Source organism: Solanum dulcamara, chromosome 12, assembly GCF_947179165.1.
Source record: "Solanum dulcamara chromosome 12, daSolDulc1.2, whole genome shotgun sequence".
Taxonomy (NCBI): Eukaryota; Viridiplantae; Streptophyta; class Magnoliopsida; order Solanales; family Solanaceae; genus Solanum; species Solanum dulcamara.
The window spans coordinates 42,362,165-42,387,985 of record NC_077248.1 but is presented as its reverse complement, the minus strand read 5'-3'; the positions used below and the strand labels follow the sequence as shown (position 1 = coordinate 42,387,985).

General features: G+C 35.7%; 1 protein-coding gene and 1 non-coding gene across 2 annotated transcripts; one reads left to right on the top strand and one right to left on the bottom strand.

Moving 5' to 3' along the window:
- Positions 1–8,679: 8,679 nt before the first annotated feature.
- LOC129876166 (transmembrane emp24 domain-containing protein p24delta3-like) lies at positions 8,680–21,343 on the bottom strand. Its single transcript, XM_055951512.1, has 4 exons — positions 20,845–21,343; positions 12,070–12,276; positions 9,156–9,232; positions 8,680–9,082 (listed from the first exon to the last, which is right to left on the bottom strand). Exons 1-4 carry the CDS (start codon positions 21,061–21,063, stop codon positions 8,938–8,940), a joined length of 648 nt encoding a protein of 215 aa, XP_055807487.1. The 5' UTR covers positions 21,064–21,343; the 3' UTR covers positions 8,680–8,937.
- Positions 12,583–12,696, top strand: LOC129877974 (U5 spliceosomal RNA). The gene has a single exon (XR_008763682.1). It is a non-coding gene; the product is annotated as a U5 spliceosomal RNA (small nuclear RNA).
- Positions 21,344–25,821: the final 4,478 nt, after the last annotated feature.

Genomic DNA, 25,821 nt, shown 5'->3' with positions numbered 1-25,821 from the left:
AACTTAATTCTTCCTCACTCCCTACATCTACAATTTTTGTTATTAAGATCAAAGTTAAGGTTTTTACTCCATGATTCATAATTTTTAAATTCTCTCTATTTTCTATTGATGATTCTTGATTTCATTATTGAAATTATGATCACTGCATCATTGATGTTCTTTGATTCAGGGTTCCTTCTTAAATACCACACGTTGAATGAAAGCGATACAAAAGATAAGGAACGACATCTTGTAGCCTCCCGAAGATAAGTTATGGAAATTTCCACACTGATCTGTAGGACTCTACTAGACGTTAGCTCTGTATAAGTAAGACTGGTGAACCAGGGTCTCTAATACCAACTTGTCATGACCCGATTACTCGAGTCATGATGGAACATACTATAATCCATTAGTAGGTAAGTCAACCTGTGTCCCAGAACTATGAGTAATGGGACTAAGGGTAGAAAACTAAACCAACATTAAACAAATAACATAAATTACAAAAGACTGAGCAGAAGCAAGCCAAAAATGTGTGTACAATAAAAGATCTCTCTTAGAACCTGGAAGTCACAAGTACAGAGCTATTACAAAATAAATACAAGTCCCAAAACTGGACCACAAAAATAAGACTTTTCTCAAAAAGCAAAAGACCATTCATAATATGTATATAAGGAAACGGGTAAATCCAGCACACCATATGCTCACCCTTGGCTTCGAATAAGATTGTGGTAGGATCGAACTTAATGCTGGAAGCTGGTGCTTGAACCTGCATTACAAAAATAGATGCATAGTGTAGTATGAGTACAAAAACAATAGGTACCCAATAGGAATCATAGGTTGACTGAGTAAGAAAAGTAAAAGTAATATGAAATGTTAGAATATAAACACAACAAGAGACAAAGGGAGGAAATCTAACTAGAATGCAAATGGGTGTTCTAAAACACAAAGAAAGAGAGAATAGATAACTAACCAACCAGACTCCCATAAGCATGGCATGCACACTCATGCACAAGTTTAAGTAAAACCTGAACAGACCCCATAAGCTCGACAGGTGCACAAAAGAGTTAAGATCAATAAAGAGGACCTGGCGTTGTTTCCAAGATCACTATAACCTTCCACGGACTTGAACCGAACTAATTGAGTGCTTGAAACTTTTGTCATGTGGAGTAGGAACTAAGGACTTGAAACGAAGTCAAGAAGAAGTCAAGAACAAGTCAAGAAGAAGTCAAGGACTTTAACCAAGATTGGAATAGCTGAGGACTCAAACCAAGGCTGAAGATGATCATAGACTCGAGCCAAGTTTGTAAGTGACCAAGCACTCGAACCAAGGTTGAAGATAGCGATGGACTTGAACTAAAGTTGTAGGTAGCAATGGTCTCTAACCACTGAGGCAAATAGCGGTGGACTCTAATCACGACTGAAGATGGCCCAAGACTCAAACCATAGCTAAAAATACTGAGGCATGGACTTGAATTATAACTGGTGGAGTGAATCAGGGACTTCAACTACAAATGGAGGTGAATCAGTTAGATTTAGGATCAACAGCCAACCGAGCATCACAGGGAGAACCCCAAACCATGTGCCATCAATAAATAACTCCAAGACCAAATCAAGCTCAACCAGAATCGACGAACGGCTTCAAAACTGAGAACCAAGTTCACTGGAATGGACGGGATGTGGGAATTATGGATATAAGGTTTTAAGAGTTGTGTTACTTCCTAGATAAGGCCTAGACTATTAGACTCAAATCTACTATACCAGTCTACAGAAAGCTAAGTCGTTTGAAGCAACGCTGGAGAGATTCTAAGTCCTAACGACCCCAACAATACGAAAGTTTATGAAAAACATTAGTCTAAGCCTAGACTAAGGGCACCTCCAACCTACTCTCTATTTTACTCTCCAAATATAGAGAATAGAGAGTATTTGGAGACAACCAACTCCAATCTAATTCTCTATTTTACTCTCTAAAAAGGAATCTTTTTTTCTCTCCTTAATATTATATTATTATTTATATTTTATTTTTATTTTCTTATTTTATGATTTAAATCCTTTCTTTCTTTTTTCCAAATAATCACCATATTTAATATTCATGTAATATAAAATTTAGTTTTTTCAAATTCTTAATATTCAATATAAAATTAATTTTTTATTTTAAATTTCTAAATAACATAAATTGCAAGCAAATATTAAATAATAAACATATCAATGGACAATTCAAATAAAAGTGATATCATTAATGAAATACAATTACGTAAATATTACATAAATACTAAACTTTCAAGATTATTACGTTGCTCCCATAAGTGCTCTATTAATGCATTACGGAGTTCAAAATGAGTATTTTTGAAATATTTGATGAAAATTAAAAATAATATATTTGAATATTTGTGTTTGATTTGCCAGAAGAAGGAATACCGGTATATGTGTTTGATTTGCAAGAAACACTATTTGTCCAATGATATTTCTAAGTTTTTCACGATACAAAATGGTACAATTTTGAAAACATCAAGTTAATAATTTTGATGTTTAATTTTTTGCAATGTTATATCATGTTCGGTATAACCAATCATATCGAATAATATATTTAAAATATTTGATGAAAATTAAAAATAATATATTTGAAATATTTGACAAAAATTAAAGTGACTAAAATTTAAATGATAGTAGTATATATTAAATAGTATATTTTTTAAAATGTTATATTACATTAAAAAAGAATTACGAATATTAGAGATTTAATTAATGGCATTATATGATTTATAATGTGTTAATTACCAATATTGTACAATAGAAAGTAGAAAGATAATTTAATAACGAAAAAGTATTCAAAAAGTAAAATAGAGTGTGTGAATAGTAGTTCTCCAATAAAGAGTAAAATAGAGGGTGGTTGGAGTGCCCATTCTCTATTTTACTGTCCAAATATAGAAAATAGGGAGTAAAATAGAGGTGGGTTGGAGTTGGTCTAAGTGCAAGCATGCTTTCAATGATAAACACAAGCCACATTCAAGGCACGCCAAAAGGTAAGATGATCAACTAAGACAACCAACATACTTTCATTTCCCGAATACCCGAAAATAGCCTAACACATGGATTCTACGAACTAGGCATAATCAACTACTAATCCACCCCCAAATTCACATAATTTTGCATACATTTACATATTCATGTTTAGTCTAAGGAGAAGGAGGTCGTAGCCTTCCTTTAGGCCGACCGCGTGCGCTCCAAATTAAGATGCCAGAGATTTTATCTTCCATATGGCCTCGAAACGCTATCACGCTATATAAAAAATAGAATATTATTATGGCCGTTTAGATACTTAAATTACTAAAAATGGAGACAGACCAATTTCAGAGTCTAAAACAGGAATGTGGGACACACGCCGAAAAATTTTGGAATTGACTCTATGAAAGGGTCCTAGTAGCTTCGTGAACTTATGTCCCCAAAAGGAACACAATTCGGGACTCGGAACATCCCAAACACGTGACATGTAATTTTCACAATTAAAGCTAAGAAAATCAATCCATGGAAGCAACTAAATTGCAAAATACAACTTAAATTAAGGTTCTCCGACACTTTTCGAAGACTCCAATACGTTCTCCCGATAATTTTTCATGATTTAGCCTTTGTATCACCCAATTGGACCTCTATAGCTCGAGTTATCGCCTCTAGAAAGTTAAGAAAAGCTTTGAAATCGCGTTAGTCTCTTATTTAAGATACCAAAAAAATGACCTCCGCGAACGCGGAGGAGCCTCCGCAAATTTAGAAGGCTATTCCTTGGCCTCTGCGAATGCAGCTTCCTTCCTGCGAAAGGGAAAGGCAAACACACAACCCTCCGTGAACGCAGCTAGGGCTCCGCAAACGTGGAGACCATTTCATCAGGCCTCTGTGAACGCAACCCTCTACACCCGACGCGAAGGGAATAATACCCCTGCACCAACAACTGCTGAAACTTTGAGTTTTGGCATCGTCCAAGTCTCCGTCGGGGTGCATGGACTATGTTAACCTCACCAAATTTGACTTGGACTCAACGATGTAGTAGGAATTTCTATTCGAGGTTATCTCGATAAAAGGTGGATCCCAGACCCAAGTGCCATTTTCAGCCAGTTCCATATGCGGCCTCATAATTCAACCAGAAGTCTCGAAAAGCGCACGAAAAGTCGTTCTAGGCCAAAATCGACATTCTAGAGCTAACCGCGCTAACAAAATTTTCATTCGAGCTCTTTTTCCAAGATTGTTGATCAAGGTCAAAGTTAGTTTAAATTTTAAAGGCTAAAATGCCTAATGCTCCAAACTCACACTAAAATCCTTGGGAATCGTATTGACCATGTCACTAGCCTAAAAAGACTATTCTGGAGCTAATGGAACTGTCGGAAATTTGTTCTTGGGTCGTTTACCTGATGTTTTGACAAAAATAAACTATTCAAGTTTTAAAAGTTTCAAAACAGGAAAACGGGCGTAAATCTCAAACGAACGACTAGACAATCGAACAGTCAGTACTAGCAAGTCATAAATGACTTTGGATCACTATAAGAATGCTCTAAACGACGAAAAGAATGCATTACTCAAAAATTATCTGGAGGGTTATTACAATACATTAGTATTAACGAATACAATTTGTATTTGAATACAATTTGTATTAATAAATAAATTGTATGCAATTACATTAATGTTGTTTCAAGTTCAATGTCCGTATTTGTACAATTGATTTTTATCATTTATTTCAATGTTGTATTAATTGTATTGATGAATACAATTTGTATCCGGCAATTGTATCAATGATGTATCAAGTTCAGTATTTATATTTGTATAATCAATTGTCATCATTTGTATCAATGTTGGATCAACGAATACATGTGTATTTGTGTTTGTATCTCTAAAGAGATTATGTATAGTTGACACTTATAATTTGTATTTGTATAATTAATTGTTATCATTTGTATTTGTATAAATGGTTAACATTTGTATTTGTATAATTGATTGTTATAAATTATATTTGTGTTGAGAGAGAGGAGGCAAAAATAGGTGAGAAAAAGAGTGGGTAGAGAGAAGAGAAAGGCGAGGAGAGATGTCAGAGAAAGAGGAGAGAGGCGGACAAAATTGAAAAGATAGAGAGAGAGGAGAGAAGCGAGAGAGAGGAAGAGAGGACAGAGAAAATAGCAACAAAACCCTAACTATAGCTATAATTGAAATTATTTCAAACTATAGTGGTGTATTGTAAATATATATTACTTGTTTACCTAATTACATAATTTTCCCTACTAAAAATTATTGTATTATTTTAAAAATAAAAATAAGAATTTTAAGAATTTTATTCTTCATTTTTATACAATTAATCCTTTATTTTATTTTATATTACATTTAATATTTTAAATATTTTGGGATGACCTAATCTTAAAATTTTTGAATAAATATAAATTTATCTTTTAGAACACCTAATCTTAAAAATTTTAAATAAATAAAAATTTGTCTTTTAGAACAAATAAAATAAATAACAAATAAAAATTCAACTAAATTTGGGTTGAGTGTATTTCTAGATCAAAAGGTCGAAGGAGGAACATCTTTGAACCAAAAACAAAGGTGGGGGTATTTTTAGATCAAAAAGTGAAAGAAAGGTATTTTTGAGCCATTTCCAATAGGTTATGGATATTCTTGGACCTTTTCCTTTTAAACTAAATTAGCCCTAACATGGGTCACATTGAGAGGTAGTAGAAATAAGTTCTTCCATGATTAACTAAGAGAACTAAATCAAATATTTTCACCAAGCTAAGCACTATTAGAGTTGTCAAGATAGGATTGGCCTGTGAGGCCGAACCAACCCAACCCTTGAATTAAGTGAGATTTGGCTATATTTTTTTAGCCCATTTAGGAATGAGCTTTTTAGTCCAGCCTTATTTGGCCCGCCAGCCTCATAGGCTGTAACACCCCTCAAAATGCCCACAAAATACCTTAAGAATGTCTTGGAAATAGGCCGCTCATGTAACGCATTATTAGCAGCCTCATGTCCCATAAACTACGTGCCACCATAGGTTGCCTTAGCTAGGGGATCCACAAATTGCACATGTTCATGATTAGGAGTCTACCTTGGCAAAGTAGCCTCCTCCTTCTCGATGTGGGTAGCATCGGATTCCATATTATAGCTCGCATGGTCTTATTGTCAGTTATGGTTCCTATCCCACATATGTATGATTTCTTAGGTATGTTATAACTTGAATTTATGTTTTTAAATGCTTTGGTCAATATGACTTTCTCATGACTTTACTTATTCCATCTTATCATGTGTTTTACTTGACTTTTGCATTCCATGATTTATGTTGCATGTCACGCCCTCATACTTAGTGCATTCCAGCGTACTAATCCATATTTTTTGCCTACATTGTCTCATAATGTAGGGGTTGAGGTTGAAGATCCTAATCGTCCATGTAACTAGTAGGCGTTCCTATTCAAAGGTGTTGTGATGAGTCCTCATTGACCAGGGACTAATTTCAAGTTACTTACTGTTTTCCTGTCAAAAGATTTTTGCTTATATTGTGTATTGAGGGTAAGATAAGGACATGTCTTAGCCCCCGTCCATACTCATGTTTAGAGACATCTCGTTGGACATATGTTTGAGTCTATGTTGTCATAAGACATTCCCAGATTTCTATCCATGTTTTAGACTCTCTTATGATGTTTCCACTTTTATATTTTACTTTATGTATGCTTATGATATGTACAAGAGGCTTGGTTGGAGCCCTTAAGAGTTTCGATCGTCGTGTTACGACTAGGCCCTAGGTCGGATAGTGACATAGGCTAAACCCACGAGCCTCAAAGGCCAGCCCATGGGTCATAAATTTTAAAAATACTTATTATATATATTTTAAGTAGTGTTTTATTTTTTCAAATTTTCAGCAACTAGGCAATTGAAGTTATTTTAACTATGAATCACCTCTTTTACTTTTGTGTTTATGTCTAATTTTTCATTTCTCCTTTATTATCTAGTTTATGAAAAAATGATCATGTAATGTATGTTGTTCTGATGAATCCTATGAATGTTGATTGTTGTATCTTGCCTATTTTGTTGTTTTGTAAGTATTCCACTAAAGTATGTACAATTCATGGACACGTGAATTTTTGACGTATTGGTGTTGTGTTCATCAATATTCGATAGTCTTTCTAAGAGGTCAATGTTGTACATCTTTTGATTGAAGGGCCAACTCGTCCCAATCCGTAGCCCGCTTATGATTGGGTTGGTCTGCTATTTTATAAGCCCTTTATTTAAAAGGGACAGTCTTTCCTAACCCATTTAACTCGCTAGCCCTTTAGGGTTGGATTGGGTTGGCTAGTCAATTTTGACAGCTCTAAGCACTATGTCGTTTCACCATTTGGAAGTTGCACCTATAGAAGGGGATTTAGGGAATGCACTTATTTCTAGTTCCTTGCCCAAAAAAAAGGGCAACTTACATAAATAACTATAATTATAGGGTTATTGAATTTGAATAACTATAAGTATGTTATTTGCGAAGAATGACTATAGTTTATTTTTATAACTACCTGTATATTTGTATAAATATGTTTTTTATTTATTTATACAATAATACATTCATAAATATAATGCACTAAATAAGGTAAAAATTGTTACTATAACTGAGACCCCTTTATTTACATCCCTAAACCTCTCAACTTTTCATTATTAAATTAATAACGACTATTTACCTATTGAAGGCATATCTGATTGAAATTTAAATAGATTAAAGAAAATTTTGGAATACATCTGTTCTTCTATTATCTCCGTTGTTCTTATTAAAATTTGGCATATCCGATTAAAATATCAAGAATGCAACTCATTATAGAAACTTAATATATTAATATATCAAAGATGATATACTATCATGTTAGCATACAACGCGACAATTTAAATACCCTTAAGAATACAACACTACAATGTACATATGAATAACCCTGATATTAAATAAAATTTTGATACATTGGACAACCCAGATAAAGAAAAAATAGAACATAACACAAGTCCAATTGGATTCAAATATACTAACATATTAATACTTTGATTTTAAATTAATACAAGTATTTATATAGCTTAGTGTATTAATATAACAAGTGTACATATAGAACTTAATGTATTAATATATCAAACAATGTAAAGCATATCAATCTAGCATATGAACACAATAATTTAAACACATTAACTTTATTAATACACCTATATCATATACATGTGAATACCCTTGTTGTTAACACAAAAAATTGATACATTAGACAACCCAACAAATTTAAATGCATTAATTGATTAGGTGTGCATTAATTATTTTGCTATTAAATATTTGCTTAATTAGGTATACAATTAAAAAAAATGATTATTTGTATATAATTAATTTTGCTATTTAATATTTAATTATAACTATATAATATAAAAAAGATAAAATATAGCTATTTATATTAAATATATATTGGTGTTTGCTATATCCTGTAGTTTTTCCAAAAAAAAGAAATGTCTGCACAATATTAAACTTGAGTTTAAGGTCAATGCATTGGCAACATGTATTTTTTCATTACAAAATCTAAACATAGTAACCTGGAAAATATTAGTGTAAAATTTCTTACCTGTTAGTCAGTGTATATAAGTTAAATCCATTACACTACCCCTAAGCAAACAAGCATTTGAGGCAAATTACAACTAACGCTGCTACTTCACTAAGCAGATGCTTCAGAGAATGTACAACAGCATTGTCAACTAATTGAGAAGGCACAATAAGAAAAGCAATTGGCTCCAAGTTATGCTGCACTATCTATGAGTCCTTGTATACACAAAAAACGGGACATTAAATCTTATCTTTGTCGTATGACACGATAAAAGCTGGATCCACTAATATCACGAAAAAAATATACGGCTGAGAAAGTGTCAAAAGATGGTAGGCTAAGGTTCTTTCTGCTATCTCGGAAAAGGTTTCACCTAAAGATGGCCTAAATTAGCTTTTTCTTTTGGAAATATTGCTTCAAGTACAATATTTGCAGAACTGATGCCAAAATGCAGACTCCCAAAGACATGATACTGAACCAAGCTACACGCGCATTTGTCGTTTCACTCACTGACCGCATCTCTGATTCCCTGAAGGGGCAAAAAGAGTTGAGAGATGAAAGAACAAATAAAAGTTGTTGCCCCCATAAGCTAATACATATACCTGCTCTTCAGGTAAATCAAATTTTCATGAATGGCCTCCACAGCTCCTTCAAGCTTTCTCAGCTCAAGCTCAATACCCTACCACAGGTAGAAAGTGTGAAAAAACACATAGAGCTTTGAGAATACATCTGGATATCAACTTATAGGAGCAAGAAAAACAGAAGAGCTATATATGATCCTTTCCCAATGTGTCAATACATAGGTAGGAATATCCATTACCGTATGCCGAACATATACCAATTTCAATAAAAACTTGCAAGTATTTTCATTAGATGATTTTCTTTAATTAAGTCATAAGGTGATTATTTTATCCTCCACCACAAGAAGAGATGTGACAGCATCCACGGTGGCATAACTTGAGATTGATAGGCTTCAATGGGATATTAAGAAGATACTTATTGTGGAAGAAGAGCTCAAGAACGAGTCCAAGAATTGTTGAGAAGAATTGGCTAAGAGTTACACATATTTCATGGTTAAAGTCCAAGCCTTGGAGGACTAAGATTGGGCTCCACATGAAGCCCCCAAAGGAGAGCCCAAGGAGCTGCCACATGGAGGCCCAAAGGAGCCAAAGAGAACCTGATTTGCATGCCCAAAGTTGCTGAAGAATTTCAATCCCAAAAGGCTGAAGTTCATGCCCCAAATAAGGCTGATATCTCATGTCCACGTTTTGGGCCTGTAGCTTTCCCCGTCCCCCCTTCGTCGGGCGGTGCTTGTGTGGAGGGGCTGAAATTAATCAACTTTAGGCTTGAGTTTTGGTTAGTAGTTTGGAAACTTTTCCTCGTTTCGTGACATTATTTTACCTGGTTTTCTAGTTTAAAAGTTTCCTAATTAGGATTTAATATTTATTATTTCCATTAAAATTGGATTCGAATTACATGATATTTGAGATAGGTTTCTCCCCCCCCCCCCCCCCCCCATATATTTATATATATATATATATAAATATGTGTGTGTGTGTTATGAATATTATTTGAGAGGTTTCTCTTCCTTACACATTTGTGAGTGTAAAGAGGTAAAAGTAATTCTTAACTTGATATCTCTTTTTTTATAACTGTGGTGTCCAGGCTAGCTTAAGCACACCTAGACTAATTTCACAAGATACCTGTCACCTCTCATTAGCAACATGTGTCACATAACACTATCTACCAAGGCTAAGACAGACGAGAAAAATCACCTACTATTTTTCATCTCTGTTGGGATTTGAATCTGATACATCGTGGTTCTCACCCACTTCATTGATCAATAGGCCGCACCCTTGGGTGCCTTAACTTGATATCATTGGTTTCTATTAAAGTAAGTTAAAGAAGGTAATTAAACTTATACTAATTATTGTCTCTTATTTTTTCTAAATTGGGGTCTAGATCACCTTTCGATCAAAGTTCTTGAATAGATTCTATAGTATCATAATTAGATTTAATCCGCTAATTTTGAAAACTAAGATCAATAATGGTTCTTAGCACTTAATCTTGAAAATTTGGGATTTTGTCACGAATTTTGCATATCTTTAAATTTTGTCTTTAATCTTTTTATTTTCGCTTCCGCATCATTTTCTTGTTTTTATTCAAGTAACCCGATTTTTATCGAGGTGTATCTAGGATATTAAGAGGATGGCTGATGTTTGGTCTGATTTCATAAAATTTGGTCATGACAACAATTTGACGAGCAAAATATAATTCATACTATTATCACACAAAAAAATCATTCGATTTACAAACTGCCTTAACGAGTTTTCATACTTTGAAAGCGATCAATAATAGCATCATTATTAAAAGAAAATCCACTTAACAAATAAGAAAATTGAAGGAAAAGAAAAGGGAGAGACGACAAAGAAACTGGGTAAAAGTGACCTTTGTTCTTAAAAATGGTGTTGAAAACTGACACAGGAATCTGAAGGAGATGGGAAGCTTGATTTTTTGAGATAGCAAAAGAAGAAAAGGGAGGAAGGGAAACAAAAGAAGGATACAAGAAAGAAAAAGAAATGAAACATAATAATGTTGTGAAGGGATGCGGTCCCTTGATTTTTTGAGATAGCAAAAGAAGAAAAGGGAGGAAGGGAAACAAAAGAAAGATACAAGAAAGAAAAAGAAATGAAACAGAATAATGTTGTGGAGGGATGCGGTCCCTTGGTGCATGCTGTCACCAGTGCACTGCATTGGTATCTTGAGCACCACACACATATATAAGTATTATGTCAGAAAATTGCAGTTAGTCAGGGGTGCATAGGTTCACGTGAACCCATACCCCTCCATGTAAATCCGCCCCTTACCACAAGAATCATCTCTAAGCCTCGGTATTAAGAGAAGTATTATGAATTTTCACTACAAAAGCTTAATTGCTTCTCCCTTTAATTTATTGGGCATAATCAATTGCTTAATTGCAAACCTTAGGTTATCTTAGATTTTGGACATCTCAGGACACATATCCGCCAACAAAGCTCATATCCACTAAAAGAAGGATTAAACCCTCAAATACCCAAATGTTTATTGTTACCAACTTTAACACCTAAAGGAGTTCCGCAAAGAAAGTAGTGACATTAAAACTCAAGACTAAAGACCATCATAGTAAATGCTTCATAAGTAATTGAGGACTTTTTATCTGTCATGATCACCACATCCACAGGGCATGCCATTCAAACATAGAATCACGAGAAATGCAAGGGAAGATCTAGAAGAATCTTTACTATAATAGGTGTTGCCTCACTAGATGACCTGTTCATTATCATCCATTTTGTTGGAAGTAGGACAATTTATGCTACCAACAGGCAACATGTATCATTGTCATTTATTTATCTAAAAGCATGGGATGAATAGAGATTTTAGTAATTTGCAGTCTCTCTAACGGTGACTACTACCTCTATGAGGATGGATCCAAGATAACATATGTCTGTACTCATTTTGAACTACTCAATTTCTCACCTCTATCTTCTCTTTTCTGGCAACTGATTCCCAATCCTTGGCAGCAATTCCAGTTTTCCAGTCAATGTTAACACTGAGACTCCCACCTCCTGGATTATCAGCCCAAAAACATGCTAGGTAGTTGCCAGCCTCTGTAGTTGTGAAGGCAAACTGACTGTGTGTTGTGTTCTCCTTGTGATGAAGGGTGTTTCCATATGGCGAGGTGACCTGCAAAGTAAAATACACGACATGATTTTGGGTATTGAACGAAGCAGTCAGATAAACCTGTCTGTACAGTTGACATAAATCTATCCATAGGTTCTACCCCAATATACGAGCAATTTATAGGTTCTACCCCGATATACAAGCAAACTGTCTATCTCTGCTAACATGGCAAACCCTGAGAGTTAAGGGACAAAATACAGGAAACATACAATACCTCAAATTTAGTGGCTCCGTAAAAGCTATTTCTTTACATGAGAGGTCTTCAGCATTCATTATATAAATATCAACAGAAAAAGGACAAATATAAGCAGCCCCGCAATGAGCACATAGTGAACTATTCTTAGCCTTTTACTAAAGAATACCGTGTGCACATTGCAAATAGTGGCATATGTCAATTTTCGTAAATGGTATCTAAATACCCTCCGTTATACTTTTAGGACACTAATACCTTACCGTCTAACTTTTGGGACGTATATACCCTTTGGACTTACGGAGGGACACATGTCATGATCTTTATGGCCTACCCGAAATTAACATAATTTTTACCCACAACTAAAAAAACCCACCCGAAAATTTAACAACCCACACCCAATTTATGTCAATTTCTTCTCCTTCCTTTGTAGATTGAGCAGCAGGAAGATGGTTGAAATGCATTGTGTGCTTAAAGGAACAAGGTAGATGGTTCCTTATTTCACTAGGGATTTGGATGGGCTTTTGTAAAACCCCGGAAGTCGAAAAGTTAGAACCAAAAATAATTCCCAAGACAAGGACTAACTTCAGATCGAGTCATGGAGAGAAGCCTTGGGCTTGTTCAGGACTAAGGTGCAGGAGAGGACATACGACTCTACAGGACGAGTTGTAGACCAAATGACGAGTCGTAATATTGACTCATAGTAAAACTTCAGAGGCTCGAGTATGCAGGTTCTAAGGACCTGCAAGACGAATGGAGACGACACGACTCGTAGAGGAAGATCAAAGACCCCAACTTTCGGGTCTTTTGCAGGGCCTGCAGGACGAGTCGTTCCTACGACTCGTCGCTGCCTCTACGATTCGTATAGTGCCCTCGTAGGGTTGTCCGGACAGGTTTAATGAAAAGGGTATTCATGTCTTTTCCAAAGTCGGTTCAATGAACCTAGACACTTTCATGGCCAAGTTCAAAGTCTACATATATGCAATTCTTCAAATTCCCCTCCTATTCAAGTCATTCTTTAAATTTCCCTAAGGCAAGACTCTAAATTCTCTCTCAAGCTTCTCCTACAAATTCAAGCTAGGGTTTCAAATTCATCAAGGTTCCTCTTCAATTTTAAGTCGATTCTACCAAGGTATGTGGGGATTGATCCATGGGTCCCTTTCACCCATGGAGTCTCAAGGTTTTCCTCAAAAATCTTATGAAATTTCCTTATATTTAGACTATAATTTTTGGTGAATTGTGATGGGATATTTCAATTACGTTTTTATTTGTTATCAATGATCATTATGAGCATGATTTTACATTAATAGCATGATTTCAAGTTGAATTATGAATGCCCATGCATGGAGCTATTTTCAATGGTCATTTACATGAATTATGATTATGAAGTCCAATGATTTATCAAGTATCTCATGGTTTTCAATCAAATTGATATGTATTCAAGTTTTACCCTAAATTCAAGTATGAATTATGATCACGGATTTCAAATATGTTCAAGATATGAAACTCATGCAAGTTATAAAGAAAGGTGCCTTAGGATCCTTAATTGGTGACCTATGAACCTAATGACATGAATTACGTAAGCATGATATTGTGATGTTGAAAGGCTAATGCTCACATTGCAAGTAAGTTATGAAAATGAGCTACTCTATGAATATTAAACCTATGTACAAGTTTCATTATATATGTTTAGTATGATTACTATGTTATGTATTCCGTGGGATTAGACTTAGCACCGAATGATGACTTGAGGTGGGGGCTCGACCTATGGTGTCCTTATATAAAGTCTCTTGTCACATAACTATGTGCCACCGTAAGATTTGCCCTTGTGGCCTAGCTAGTGGATCCACATTAGCGGGGTAGAGTCTATCTTGGCAAGTAGATTCCCTTTTCTTCTGTTGTATGGAGAGACATTGAAATTCCATGTTATAGCTCGCATGGTCTTATTGTCGGTTATGGTACTATCCCACATATGTATACTCTTTTTATGTCCATTTATGATTTCATCTATGTCTCTTAAATGCTTTGGTCATTATGGTTTTCTCATGACTTTACTTGACCTCGCATATAACATGGGGAATCTGGTTAGCACCCATATTTCAGAATAAAAGAACAAAGACTTGACTGGATGGTATTCACGATCTTTTTTAACATGTATGTTATTTGATTATTGCATCCTATGATTTATATTACATGTCATGCCCACATACTTAGTACATTCAAACATACTAATGCATATTGTTGCCTACATTGTCTCATAATGTAGGGGTTGAGGATCACGCTCCTACTACATGTGGCTAGTTGAGTTCCATTCGGCGAAGTGTTGGTGAATCCTCATCTTATCGAGGGCAAGTTATGACTTTGTTCTATCCCAAAGACTTTTCTTCATTCATGTTTGAGGGTGAGCTAGGGACATGTCTTAACCCCCCTTCTTGGTTAGTAGAGGCATTAGTTAGACAAATGTTATAGAGTCTATGTCGTCAAGTTACATTCTTCTTTTATAATTCATGATTTAGACTCTTTCTATGTTATTTCCGCATTTACCTTACCCTTATGTATGCTTAATGATATGTCAAGAGGCTTGGTTGGAGCCCTTCGGGGTTTTAGGTCGGGTCATGACAGCTTTGAGAATCCTTTCTCTTTGATAATCGGGCATAGTGATATTAGGTATAGAGACGTTGAAGACATGCGATGTATTTACAGGAATCTTGGAGAGTGTCAATTTGGAAATTGGTAGTTCGATTCAATAAAAGTGATAGCACTTTGTCAAGCTACACAATTATCGATTGAAGCTTAACATAGCTATTATGGACCAATCTTCCTCCACTATACATTTTGATTGATACAGTTTTCCTTAGTCCCCCCCCCCCTTCCCGCTCCTGGTTCATATTTGACATTTGGGGTTAATTTTGACAAGACAATTGAATTGTGATGACAAATTTCCTTTTTATCGAGAAATTGAATTTGATTGCTCAAGCACTGAAATCTGTTGTCTCTTGTTTTTGTTATAATTTTGAATTTGTTTTTGCTATAATTTTGTGTGTTGTAAGATTATCGAGTGGGTTTTTAAATTATTCAGGTGGGTTTTTTAATCGCGGATAAAAATTAAGTTAATTTCGAGTAGGCCATTAAGATCATGACACGTGTCCCTCCGTTAGTCCAAAGGGTATACACCCCAAAACTTGGACGATAAGGACATTAGTGTCCTTATAGTATAACGGAGGGTATTTTGATACCATTTACGATAGTTTGGTGGTATATATATCCTTTTTCCGAAATATCAATACCACCTAAAATTACTTAGAATTCCAGACCTCTAATCTACTTTCATGAGCATATGCGTGTGCGTGTGAGTTTTTTCTTTTGTTGTTATCAAACTTCGTGAAGATTAGCCATATAAAAAGATACAATGTCCAGCTTTTTATTCTATATTTCTAGATTTATACTAATCCTGCAATGTAGATATGGATGTAAGCAAAATAAAAAAATGATAGGATTTCAACAGTAACACAAATTACACTGAGCAAATTGAAAATACTCTAAATATAGCTCAAAGCTGCCCCTAGGGATTTGGTCTATGGATAGTGTGATGTGTGGATTAGGTGCATGCCAGAACTTACCTCGCCTCAAACAAAAGACTTTGTATTTATGTGGAGAAGGGTATAGGGGCTCCAAGCCCATTATCCAGAAAAGAATGTATGCATCAAACTTTTACGACAATATAGCAAGCGAACTGCCTTCGGCTACTACAAGATCTTTATCAACCAAGAAATGAGCCTTCTTTACGCACTTCCGCACTAAGCAGGCAACGCCAACTACAAGCAACAGGGCATCACCTGCGTCCTCCAATCCAATGACTTTAGTTTCGAACTGTGCACCAAGTTGACTCTCCTGAATTTCTCGATTATCACAATGTAGCCTTTAAAGCTATTCTTCCAAACAAATGGCAAAAAGTTGTCGGGATGAAAATCATTCCAGCATAACCATCTATCTACTAAATTACTGCAGAACACAATGGTTTTTGTGTCACCATATTGAAAGGCCTGAAAATGTTATTTACCATCTTGCCATCATGAATTTTTAACTAACCTCAACATTAGACGTCACTATTTGCAAATCTGCATGGATGGGTAGGAAAGAAATGTAGCTCTCTTAGTACTGTCTATAAACACAAAACTTTTCTTCCCACTGCAGCAGTTGGGGGACATGGTACACTACGCGTCAGGTTTCACATTTATTGTTCACAGATGACACTTTTTAGTTTTCTGTGATATTTCTAGGACTCAATTAGAATACTTGGGACATGTATTAACATGGCTTCAGGTGGTGTCAGACCCTAAGATCAACATTAGGAAGGGTGAGATCATCTAAGTTGGAGAGGTACAGGATATTGAGATTCACGCACACGTTTTGAATTGTAAGGTTGGAGCTCTCCCCACTACATACCTTGGTTCTCCATTAGGTGCATCAAATAAAGACCGAGCTGCATGGAATTTGGCTATGCTGCTCGGACTCTCCAAAGCCAATACCACACCCATGTAAAATTCTTCAAAAATACACTACTTTTGGGAACCTGACACGTACCCGTCGCAATAACATAGGAGTTTGGTACTTCACAGGGATGAGAAAAGGCTTGTAGGTTAGAAGAAAAGATATTTATCCAAAGGAGGAAAGGAAGTGCTTATTAAGAGTAACCTTTGTGCATTCACACATACTTCATGTCTTAGTTTCAGGCTCCAGTCAGTGTTATAGAAGAACTGAGCAGACTTCAAAGAAACTTCCTATTGGATACGGCAAACGGGGCAGGGAAGTTTCACTTGATGCGGTGGGAGACTGTTACAACTTCTCTGTGTTGGGCTAAAGACTTCAAGGCTTTCAATATGGCATTATTACTGCTAAATGGTTATGGAGATTTCGGAATATGCTTTGTGGAGGGAGATGATAGCGGAAAAATATGAGGTCTTGGAAGGAGCTTGGAGGACTAAAAATATTAGTATGCCTTATAGATGTTGGTTGTGGAGGAACATTTTGAAGGGAAGAAAAGTACAATTGTTTTGTGTCTTTCAAGATAAGGGGGATGGGAGGAGAGAAAACTTTTGGAAGCATAGGTGGGGTGAGGACAATACTTTGAGACTTGCATTTCTAAACATATTTAGATTTCATGCCAAAAGGAGATGACAGTCCAACATGTCTGGATGATACAAGATGGAGAAGTCTATTGGATTTGGGTTTATGACGAACTTGCATGACTAGAAAGTGGCAGAATTCCAAAATCTAATTGAGTTGCTTCACAATAAAATAATTCGACAGGATAACCATGACGTATAGAGGAGGGACCAGGGAATAGTGTGGTATTGTTAGTTATTAATCATTGTATGAGAAGTTTCTGGCTAGGGAGGAGGTTGCATTTCCACATAGTTTGATTTGGATACCTAAGATACTGAGAAAAGTGTGATTCTTCACTTGACTAGCTACAAGAGGAGTGATATTGACGGTCAAGAATCTAAGAGAAAGGTTACTTGCATTAGTTGGTGCTTCATGTATAAGGGCTCGGGTGAAGACGTTGACTATCTCCTCCTTCATTGTCTGGTAGCCTCGAGGTTATGGTGAGAAGTTTTGTGTTGGTTTGCAATGACTTGGGTGGTGCTAGACTAAGTTGCTCGGACTCTCCAAAATTGTTGTCGCACCCGTGTCGGATCCTCCCAAAATGCATTACTTTTGGAGGATCCGACACACTCGTAGATATTTTTGAAGTATCTGAGCAACAAAGGTGCTAGACTGTAGACACTATGAAGGATCTCATGCGCAAATTGGAATTGTGATAGGTGGAAGAGAAGATGCAAGGTTTGGAATACTACTCCACTAGCACTCATGTGGGTCATATGAGGAGAAAGAAATAGGAGAGCTTTTGAAAGTGCCGAGATTAATCTTGCTCAATTCAAAAATAGCCTTCTATCCCTTATTTGATTTTGTGCACCCATGAGATTTTTTATGTATAGAAGATTGGGTGGTATCTTTTAGTAGGTTTTGTCTCTTTTTTTGGAATACTTCTTGTGTGTGGGTGATTTTGTGCCCAAACATTATCAATAAAATTATTACTTTATCAAAAGAACAACAATCAGGCCTTAATCCCAACTAATTGATATCATTTAATTGGATTATTTCTTTCATTTATTCCGTTATAAACTAAATCAAGATTCATTGAGAATGCATGTCATTTGATACAACTTTCTAACCCATATTTAAATCTACCTCATCCCTTTCAACACCTTCAATCATGTTGTACCTACGGACTGTTACAAATAGAGTTATATAAAGACCTCTAATTTTATCCTCCATGTATATTTTATTGCATATTCTTTTAGATGTGACTATTTTAATCTTGCCAAATGACTCAAATCTTCTATGACACAAATCTTTCCTAACATCTGCATATCTATAACATTCATGTTAGGAATATGTTGAACTTTAGAGGCCTAACATGCAGACCAATATGACCTTGCTGGTCTCACAGCCATTTTATAGACTTCCTTTTATATCTTATCAGACAACTTTTCTTCATTTCCATCATTGCAACTAAATGTTGCATGTTACATCTTCATATATCATGCCATTCTCCTAAAATACTGAGACTCAATATCTGAATAGTTTGTATTTAGGTACCATAGTTCGATCTTATCTCATTTCATTTGAGGCTTAATATCTTACAAATTTTAATCCTTTGTCTTCAAGAATCCTTAGCCACATTATATTTCTCTCATATCTCAAAATTTATATTTCTGCCAGACTATTAGTCGCTAGAGACTAATATTTACATGTGTTTTGATATTCGATGACATGTGCATATCTTGTTGTTCAAGTTAAAATTTCCACAAGAATAGTAAAAAATCACCATTTTCTCATGTTGAATCAGGTAGGAATATATAACCCTTTTAGTACTGAAATCTTAATATACAGATAACCAAATATGAGCACAACAAGTTCAATGCTACTATTGGCTATTGGTTTGAGGCAGGGGGCTCTGTTTACAAGGATATTCAACTCTGGAAAGCCTTAACGATTTGGAGGTTGGAGAACACTCAACAGCTTCTAATCCTACTCTACAGTCAGGTGGTGTTGTGCAGAATTATTATTTGATTTGTAGAACAGAAAGGCACAGGTAATTCTCAGGTGTGTCAATCACGAACGCCGAAGCCTTTTTATAAACGAGTAAAAGGAATTTTGAGCTGCTGATATTTTGCTACCTACATTACGCACAAGAATTCCTGTTTTGCCCCTTTTGCCTTTGTTGTAAGTGTGCACTCAGCTCCCAAGAAGAGCACTCTTACTGCTGAGGAATTGAGGAAAAGAAAGATATTGGTACCAGGTGGCAATGCTTCCTTCGTAAAGAAAATGGAGGAAATGTGGACCTTATGCTTGTGCAATGCATCAGCAATGTGGAACCTAAAGCTTCACATCAAGAGCTAGCTGGTTCATGTCATGCAGTTTAAAGGATCTCTTCAGGTGCTGGAAAGGAAAATGAAGGGGGAAAAAAGAGAAGAGACAATGTACTTCTTCATGAATAAATTAGCATAGAGTACAAATGAATACATAAAATGAGAAAACAAAGCTTTATCGTCACTCTCAACCAAACAATATGAAGTGTAAAATAAGCTCATACCGGTTTAGACCACTGAATCTCAAGCTCCCACAATTTCAAAAAAGAAATATTTTAAATGAAGTCTATGCAAAATCAGCATTACCAAAAAGAAAAAAGAGAGAGATAAACCATTATGTGAAACTAGACTTGTATACATTAGTGAATAAATCATCAGATGGATATGTCACCTCGCAAGGAAAATAAACCAATCATATTGATTAGATAATCATCTGTAGACTTCAAGCCAAGTCAAATTGAGTTGGTATACTGGGTCCAAATGTTAAATCAGCAAAAAGACATCTTGATGGCACCTTCACTCTCATACAATAGCCAGAAAATAACAAGGCAATAGCCTATACTTTAATCAGCTCCAAATTCACTTAAAAATTCTAACAAATATAAGAAACTCAAGCTCGAAAGTTTAACATATTGTTCAGCAGACACTATTATTCCAGCTCATCCTAGTGGTAGCAGTTGAAAAAGTAACTAGATTTTTCTTCCTGCTTACTAATAAGCCTATAATCCTGAAGCTTAGCATATCTAAAATAACCAATTGAGCAAATTAATTGAGGATTCCATAACGGTTTACATCTAGGTCCATTTCAAAATGTATGTACAGTATAGCCATGACAGCATCCAGTGTCACCCCTGCACCCACTGACTTAAAATCTTGGATCCGTCTCTGTGATGGATCAAGGCATAGGGAAACAAGATTTAAGAGCAAAAGTAAGAAAAGCCATACCCTAGCGGAAATGGTGGGGGTGGGGTGGACATGATCGTCGGAGATGACAACATAATCAGCCAAAACGACAACGTTGTTATGAAGTTCTTCGGAAACGCACTTGGTACCAGTCGGCGGCAGACTCAACCATATTGCTTCACCCTTGTGCAATAAACACAGAACCATCAACGGCAGCGCAAAATACATAAATTTTCGCACGTTGGCACTGTCCACCATCATTTCCTTACTTGTCTTTCACAATTACTCCCTCCTATGTCCCACTGTATCTCTTGATTCTGTATTCTATAACTCTCTCCGATCTTTGCTTGCCTGGGGCTGGGGGCTACGAAATTGAACAAACTCTCCACCTATGAAATTCTATTGCTGCCACTCGGAGCCAACACCTGGATATGGTTCATTTGCACAAATAGCATTTATTTATTTATTTGAAAATGTTATGAATATACTACTTAACAATTAATTAGCCGGAAAGTAAGGAAACTAAAAGAGAACACAAGAGAGAATTATGAATGTATTTTTTCGTTTTTGTGTTTTCTGTATCTTCATTCATGTTGCCAAACTTGAGAATTTATAGCAAAAGGAAAGGGAACAAGTTGGACAACTTGCCTAGTGGGCCCACCTTATCATTTTAGTGGTGGCTTCCACTACAATGACATTCATATTTCTTTAACACTCCCCCTTGAATGTCCATATATAATGTGTCTCTTTAACAATTTTATATTATATACATAGTTATTTTCAATATCCATATATGTTGTGCCTCGTTAAAACCTTACTAGAAAAAATTCAGTGGGAAAAAGCCTAGTGAAGGAAAAAGAGTACACACATCTGGTAATACGCCGTGAATGCTGCCTCATTAAAAACCTTGCCAGGAAAACCCAGTGGGATAAAAACCTTGGTTAAGGAAAAAAGAGTGCAGCGCGTATTTTACTCCCCCTGATGAAAACTTCATTTGATATTTTGGAGACGACGCATTCCAACTTTATATCTTAATTTCTCAAAAGTTGATGTTGGTAATGCCTTTGTGAATAAATCTGCAAGATTATCACTTGAACGAACTTGTTGTACATCAATATCACCATTCTTCTGTAGATCATGTGTGAAGAATAATTTTGGTGAAATATGTTTTGTTCGGTCTCCTTTTATGAAGCCACCTTTCAATTGAGCTATTCACGCGGCATTGTCTTCAAATATAATTGTGGGTACTTTAACATCATTTTCCAGACCGCATCTTTCTTTGATGAACTGTATCATCGATCTCAACCACACACATTCTCTACTTGCTTCATGAATTACTATTATTTCAGCATGATTTGAAGAAGTAGCAACAATGGACTGCTTTGTAGATCGTCATGATATAGCAGTCCCTCCGTGTGTAAACAGATAGCCTGTCTGAGATCGAGCTTTATGTGGATCTGATAAATAACCTGCATCTGCATAACCAATAAGGTCTGTGCAACCTTCGTTAGTATAAAACAAACCCATATCAATAGTACCCTTCAGGTATCGCAAAATATGTTTGATACCGTTACAATGCCTTCGCGTTGGGGATGAACTATACCTTGCTAGCAAATTGACAGAAAATGTTATATCAGGCCTAGTTGCGTTAGCAAGGTACATAAGTGTGCCAATAGCACTGAGATATGGTACTTCAGGACCAAGAATTTCTTCATCCTCTTCTGGAGGTCGAAACTGATCCTTTTCCACTTCAAGTGATCGAACAACCATTGGAGTACTTAATGGATGTGCTTTGTCCATGTAAAATCTTTTTCAGATTTTCTCAGTATAGGCAGATTGATGGACAAAAACTCCGTCTGCTAAATGTTCAATTTGCAAACCTACACAAAGTTTTGTCTTTCCAAGGTCTTTCATTTCAAATTCTTTCTTTAGATATTCAATTGCCTTTTGGACCTCTTCAGGGGTTCCAATGAGATTTATGTCATCAACATAAACGGCGAGTATCACAAACTCTGATTCCGTTTTCTTAATAAAAACACATGGACAAATGACATCATTTATATAGCCTTCATTTATCAAGTACTCACTGAGGCGATTATACCACATACGCCCTGATTGTTTTAAACCATATAATGATCTTTGCAGTTTTATTGAGTACATTTCCCGAGACTTTTTACATGTTTCAGGCAATTTTAATCCATCTAGAATTTTTATGTAAATTTCATTATCAAGTGAACCATAAAGGTAAGCTGTAACTACATCCATTAGATGTATTTCAAGATTTTTATGTACAGCTAAACTGATGAGATATCGAAAAGTTATTCCATCCATAACTGGTGAATATGTTTCTTCATAGTTGACTCCAGGTCTTTGAGAGAATCCTTGTGCAACAAGGCGTGCCTTGTATCTTACAATTTCATTTTTCTCATTTCGTTTTCGCACAAAAACCCATTTATACCCAACTGGTTTTACACCTTCAGGGGTTTGGACTATAGGTCCAAAAACCTCATGTTTAGCAAGTGAGTCTAATTCAGATTGAATTGTCTTTTGCCATTCTTGCCAATCACGTCTACATCGACATTCTTCGACGGATTTAGGCTCAAAACTTTCACTATCTTGCATGAGGTTAAGTGCAACATTATATGCAAAAACATTATCAATCGTGATTTTAGATCGATCTAAATTTATCTCATCACCGAAAGAATTTATTGAAAGTTCTTCATTTACTTGAGTCTCGGGTTCACTGATTTCTTCAAGAATATCAAGATTACTCAAATCTTGACCTTCTTCAGGAGGTTCTATTGTAGTAGCATTTTTATTATTTCTCACGCTTCTCTTTCTAGGATTTTTATCCTTTGAACCCAACGGTCTACCACGCTTCTGGCGTGTTTGGGATTCAGAAGCTATGATACTTGTAGATGGTCCTTTTGGGACATCAATCTGAATAGGTACATTCACTGCAGGGATATGTGACTTAGTTATCCGTTTCAAATCAGTAAATACATCTGGCATTTGATTTGCTATTTGCTGCAAGTGGATGATCTTTTGGACTTCCTATTCACATGTGCGGGTACGTGGATGAAAATGTGATAGTGATGAAACTTTCCACGCAATTTCTTTTTCTTTTTCGGGTTCCTTTTTCTCTCCCCCTAATGGCGAGAAAAATGTTTCATCAAACCGACAATCTGTAAATCGAGCAGTGAATAAGTCTTCAGTCAACGGTTCAAGGTATCGAAGTATTGAGGGTGAGTCAAACCCAACATATATGCCCAACCTACGTTGAGGACCCATTTTTGTACGTTGTGGTGGTGCTACAGACACATATACCGCACAACCAAAAATTCTTAAATGGGCTATATTTGGTTCATGACCAAATACTAATTGCGACGGAGAGTATTTATTATAATGTGTCGGTCTGAGACGTACAAGTGCTGCTGCATGTAAGATAGCATGATTCCAAACAGTAATTGGCAATTTAGTTTTCATTAGTAGAGGTCTTGCTATTAATTGTAGGCGCTTAATAAATGACTCTGCAAGGCCATTTTGAGTATGAACATGAGCAACAGGATGTTCAATTTTTATCCCAATCGATAAGCAATAATCATCAAAAGCTTGGGATGTAAATTCTCCAACATTATCAAGGCGAATAGCCTTTATTGGATAATCTAGGAATTGCGCCCTTAATCTTATTATTTGTGCTAACAATTTCGCAAACGCCAGGTTGCAGGATGATAAAAGGCACACATGAGACCATCTAGATGATGCGTCTATTAGGACCATAAAATACCTAAACAATCCACTAGGTGGATGAATAGGTCCACATATATCTCCATGTATACGCTCTAAAAATCCAGGAGATTCGATGCCAACCTTTAGGGTCGATGGCCTGACAATTAATTTGCCTTGATAATAAGTAGCACATGAAAATTCATCATTCGTAAGAATCTTCTGGTTCTTTAACTGATGTCTAGTTGAATTTTCAAGAATTCATCTCATCATTATTGATCCAGGATGACCTATTCGATCATGCCATAGCACAAATGTATTTGGATCAGTAAACTTCTGGTTTACGATCATATGTGCTTCAATTGCACTAATATTTGCATAATATAGGCTAGATGACAAAGTTGGTAATTTTTCCAAAATATATTTCTGGCCTGAGACACTCTTGGTTATACCAAGATATTCAGTATTATTTCAGTTAGTGTCTCAACATGATATCCATTTCTGCGGATATCTTTAAAACTTAACAAATTTCTTGGGGATTTGGAAGAGAATAGTGCATCTTCTATAACAATTTTTGTCCCCTTAGGCAGAATTATAGTAGCTCTTCCGGAGCCTTCTATCATTTTTGAATTACCAGAAATTGTAGTAACATTAGCTTTTCTTCTAAGTAAATTGGAAAAATATTTCTCGTCTTTAAAAATAGCATGAGTTGTTCCACTATTAATTACACAAATATCCTCTTGATTTATCATTGATCCAAACAAGATTTGAGGTATTTTCATATTTTCTTCAATAAGAAATAAAATAAGTATTAACACATGGTATATTACACAAATTTTATTTATTTATATTGACTAGGAAAATACAAACATCATATTTAATACAGATAAAAAGAAAAATATTTACATATTATTAGTTCTGTCAATATTTATATTTTCGTCTGGAAAATTAAAGAAATCAGCTACATTCAGATGCATAGGCTCAATATTATCTTCAGAGATAAAATTTATCTCTGGATTATTTTCTGCCCTTTTTAATGATGCCTGATATAGCTGAACCAGATCTTTTGACGACCGGCAAATCCGCAACAAGTGCCCCATACCTCCACATCTATGACATATTGTTTCTGAATTATTCTTCGGTAAAGCTTCTGGCTTTTTACCTTGCCTTTTATATTGCTAGTTATTTCTCAGTGCCAGCCGAGCATCATGATTAAAATTTCTTCTTTGACTACGACCACGACCACGACCACGACTGGGGCCATGGCCTCTTTCTCATTGGTTAGAATTTGTC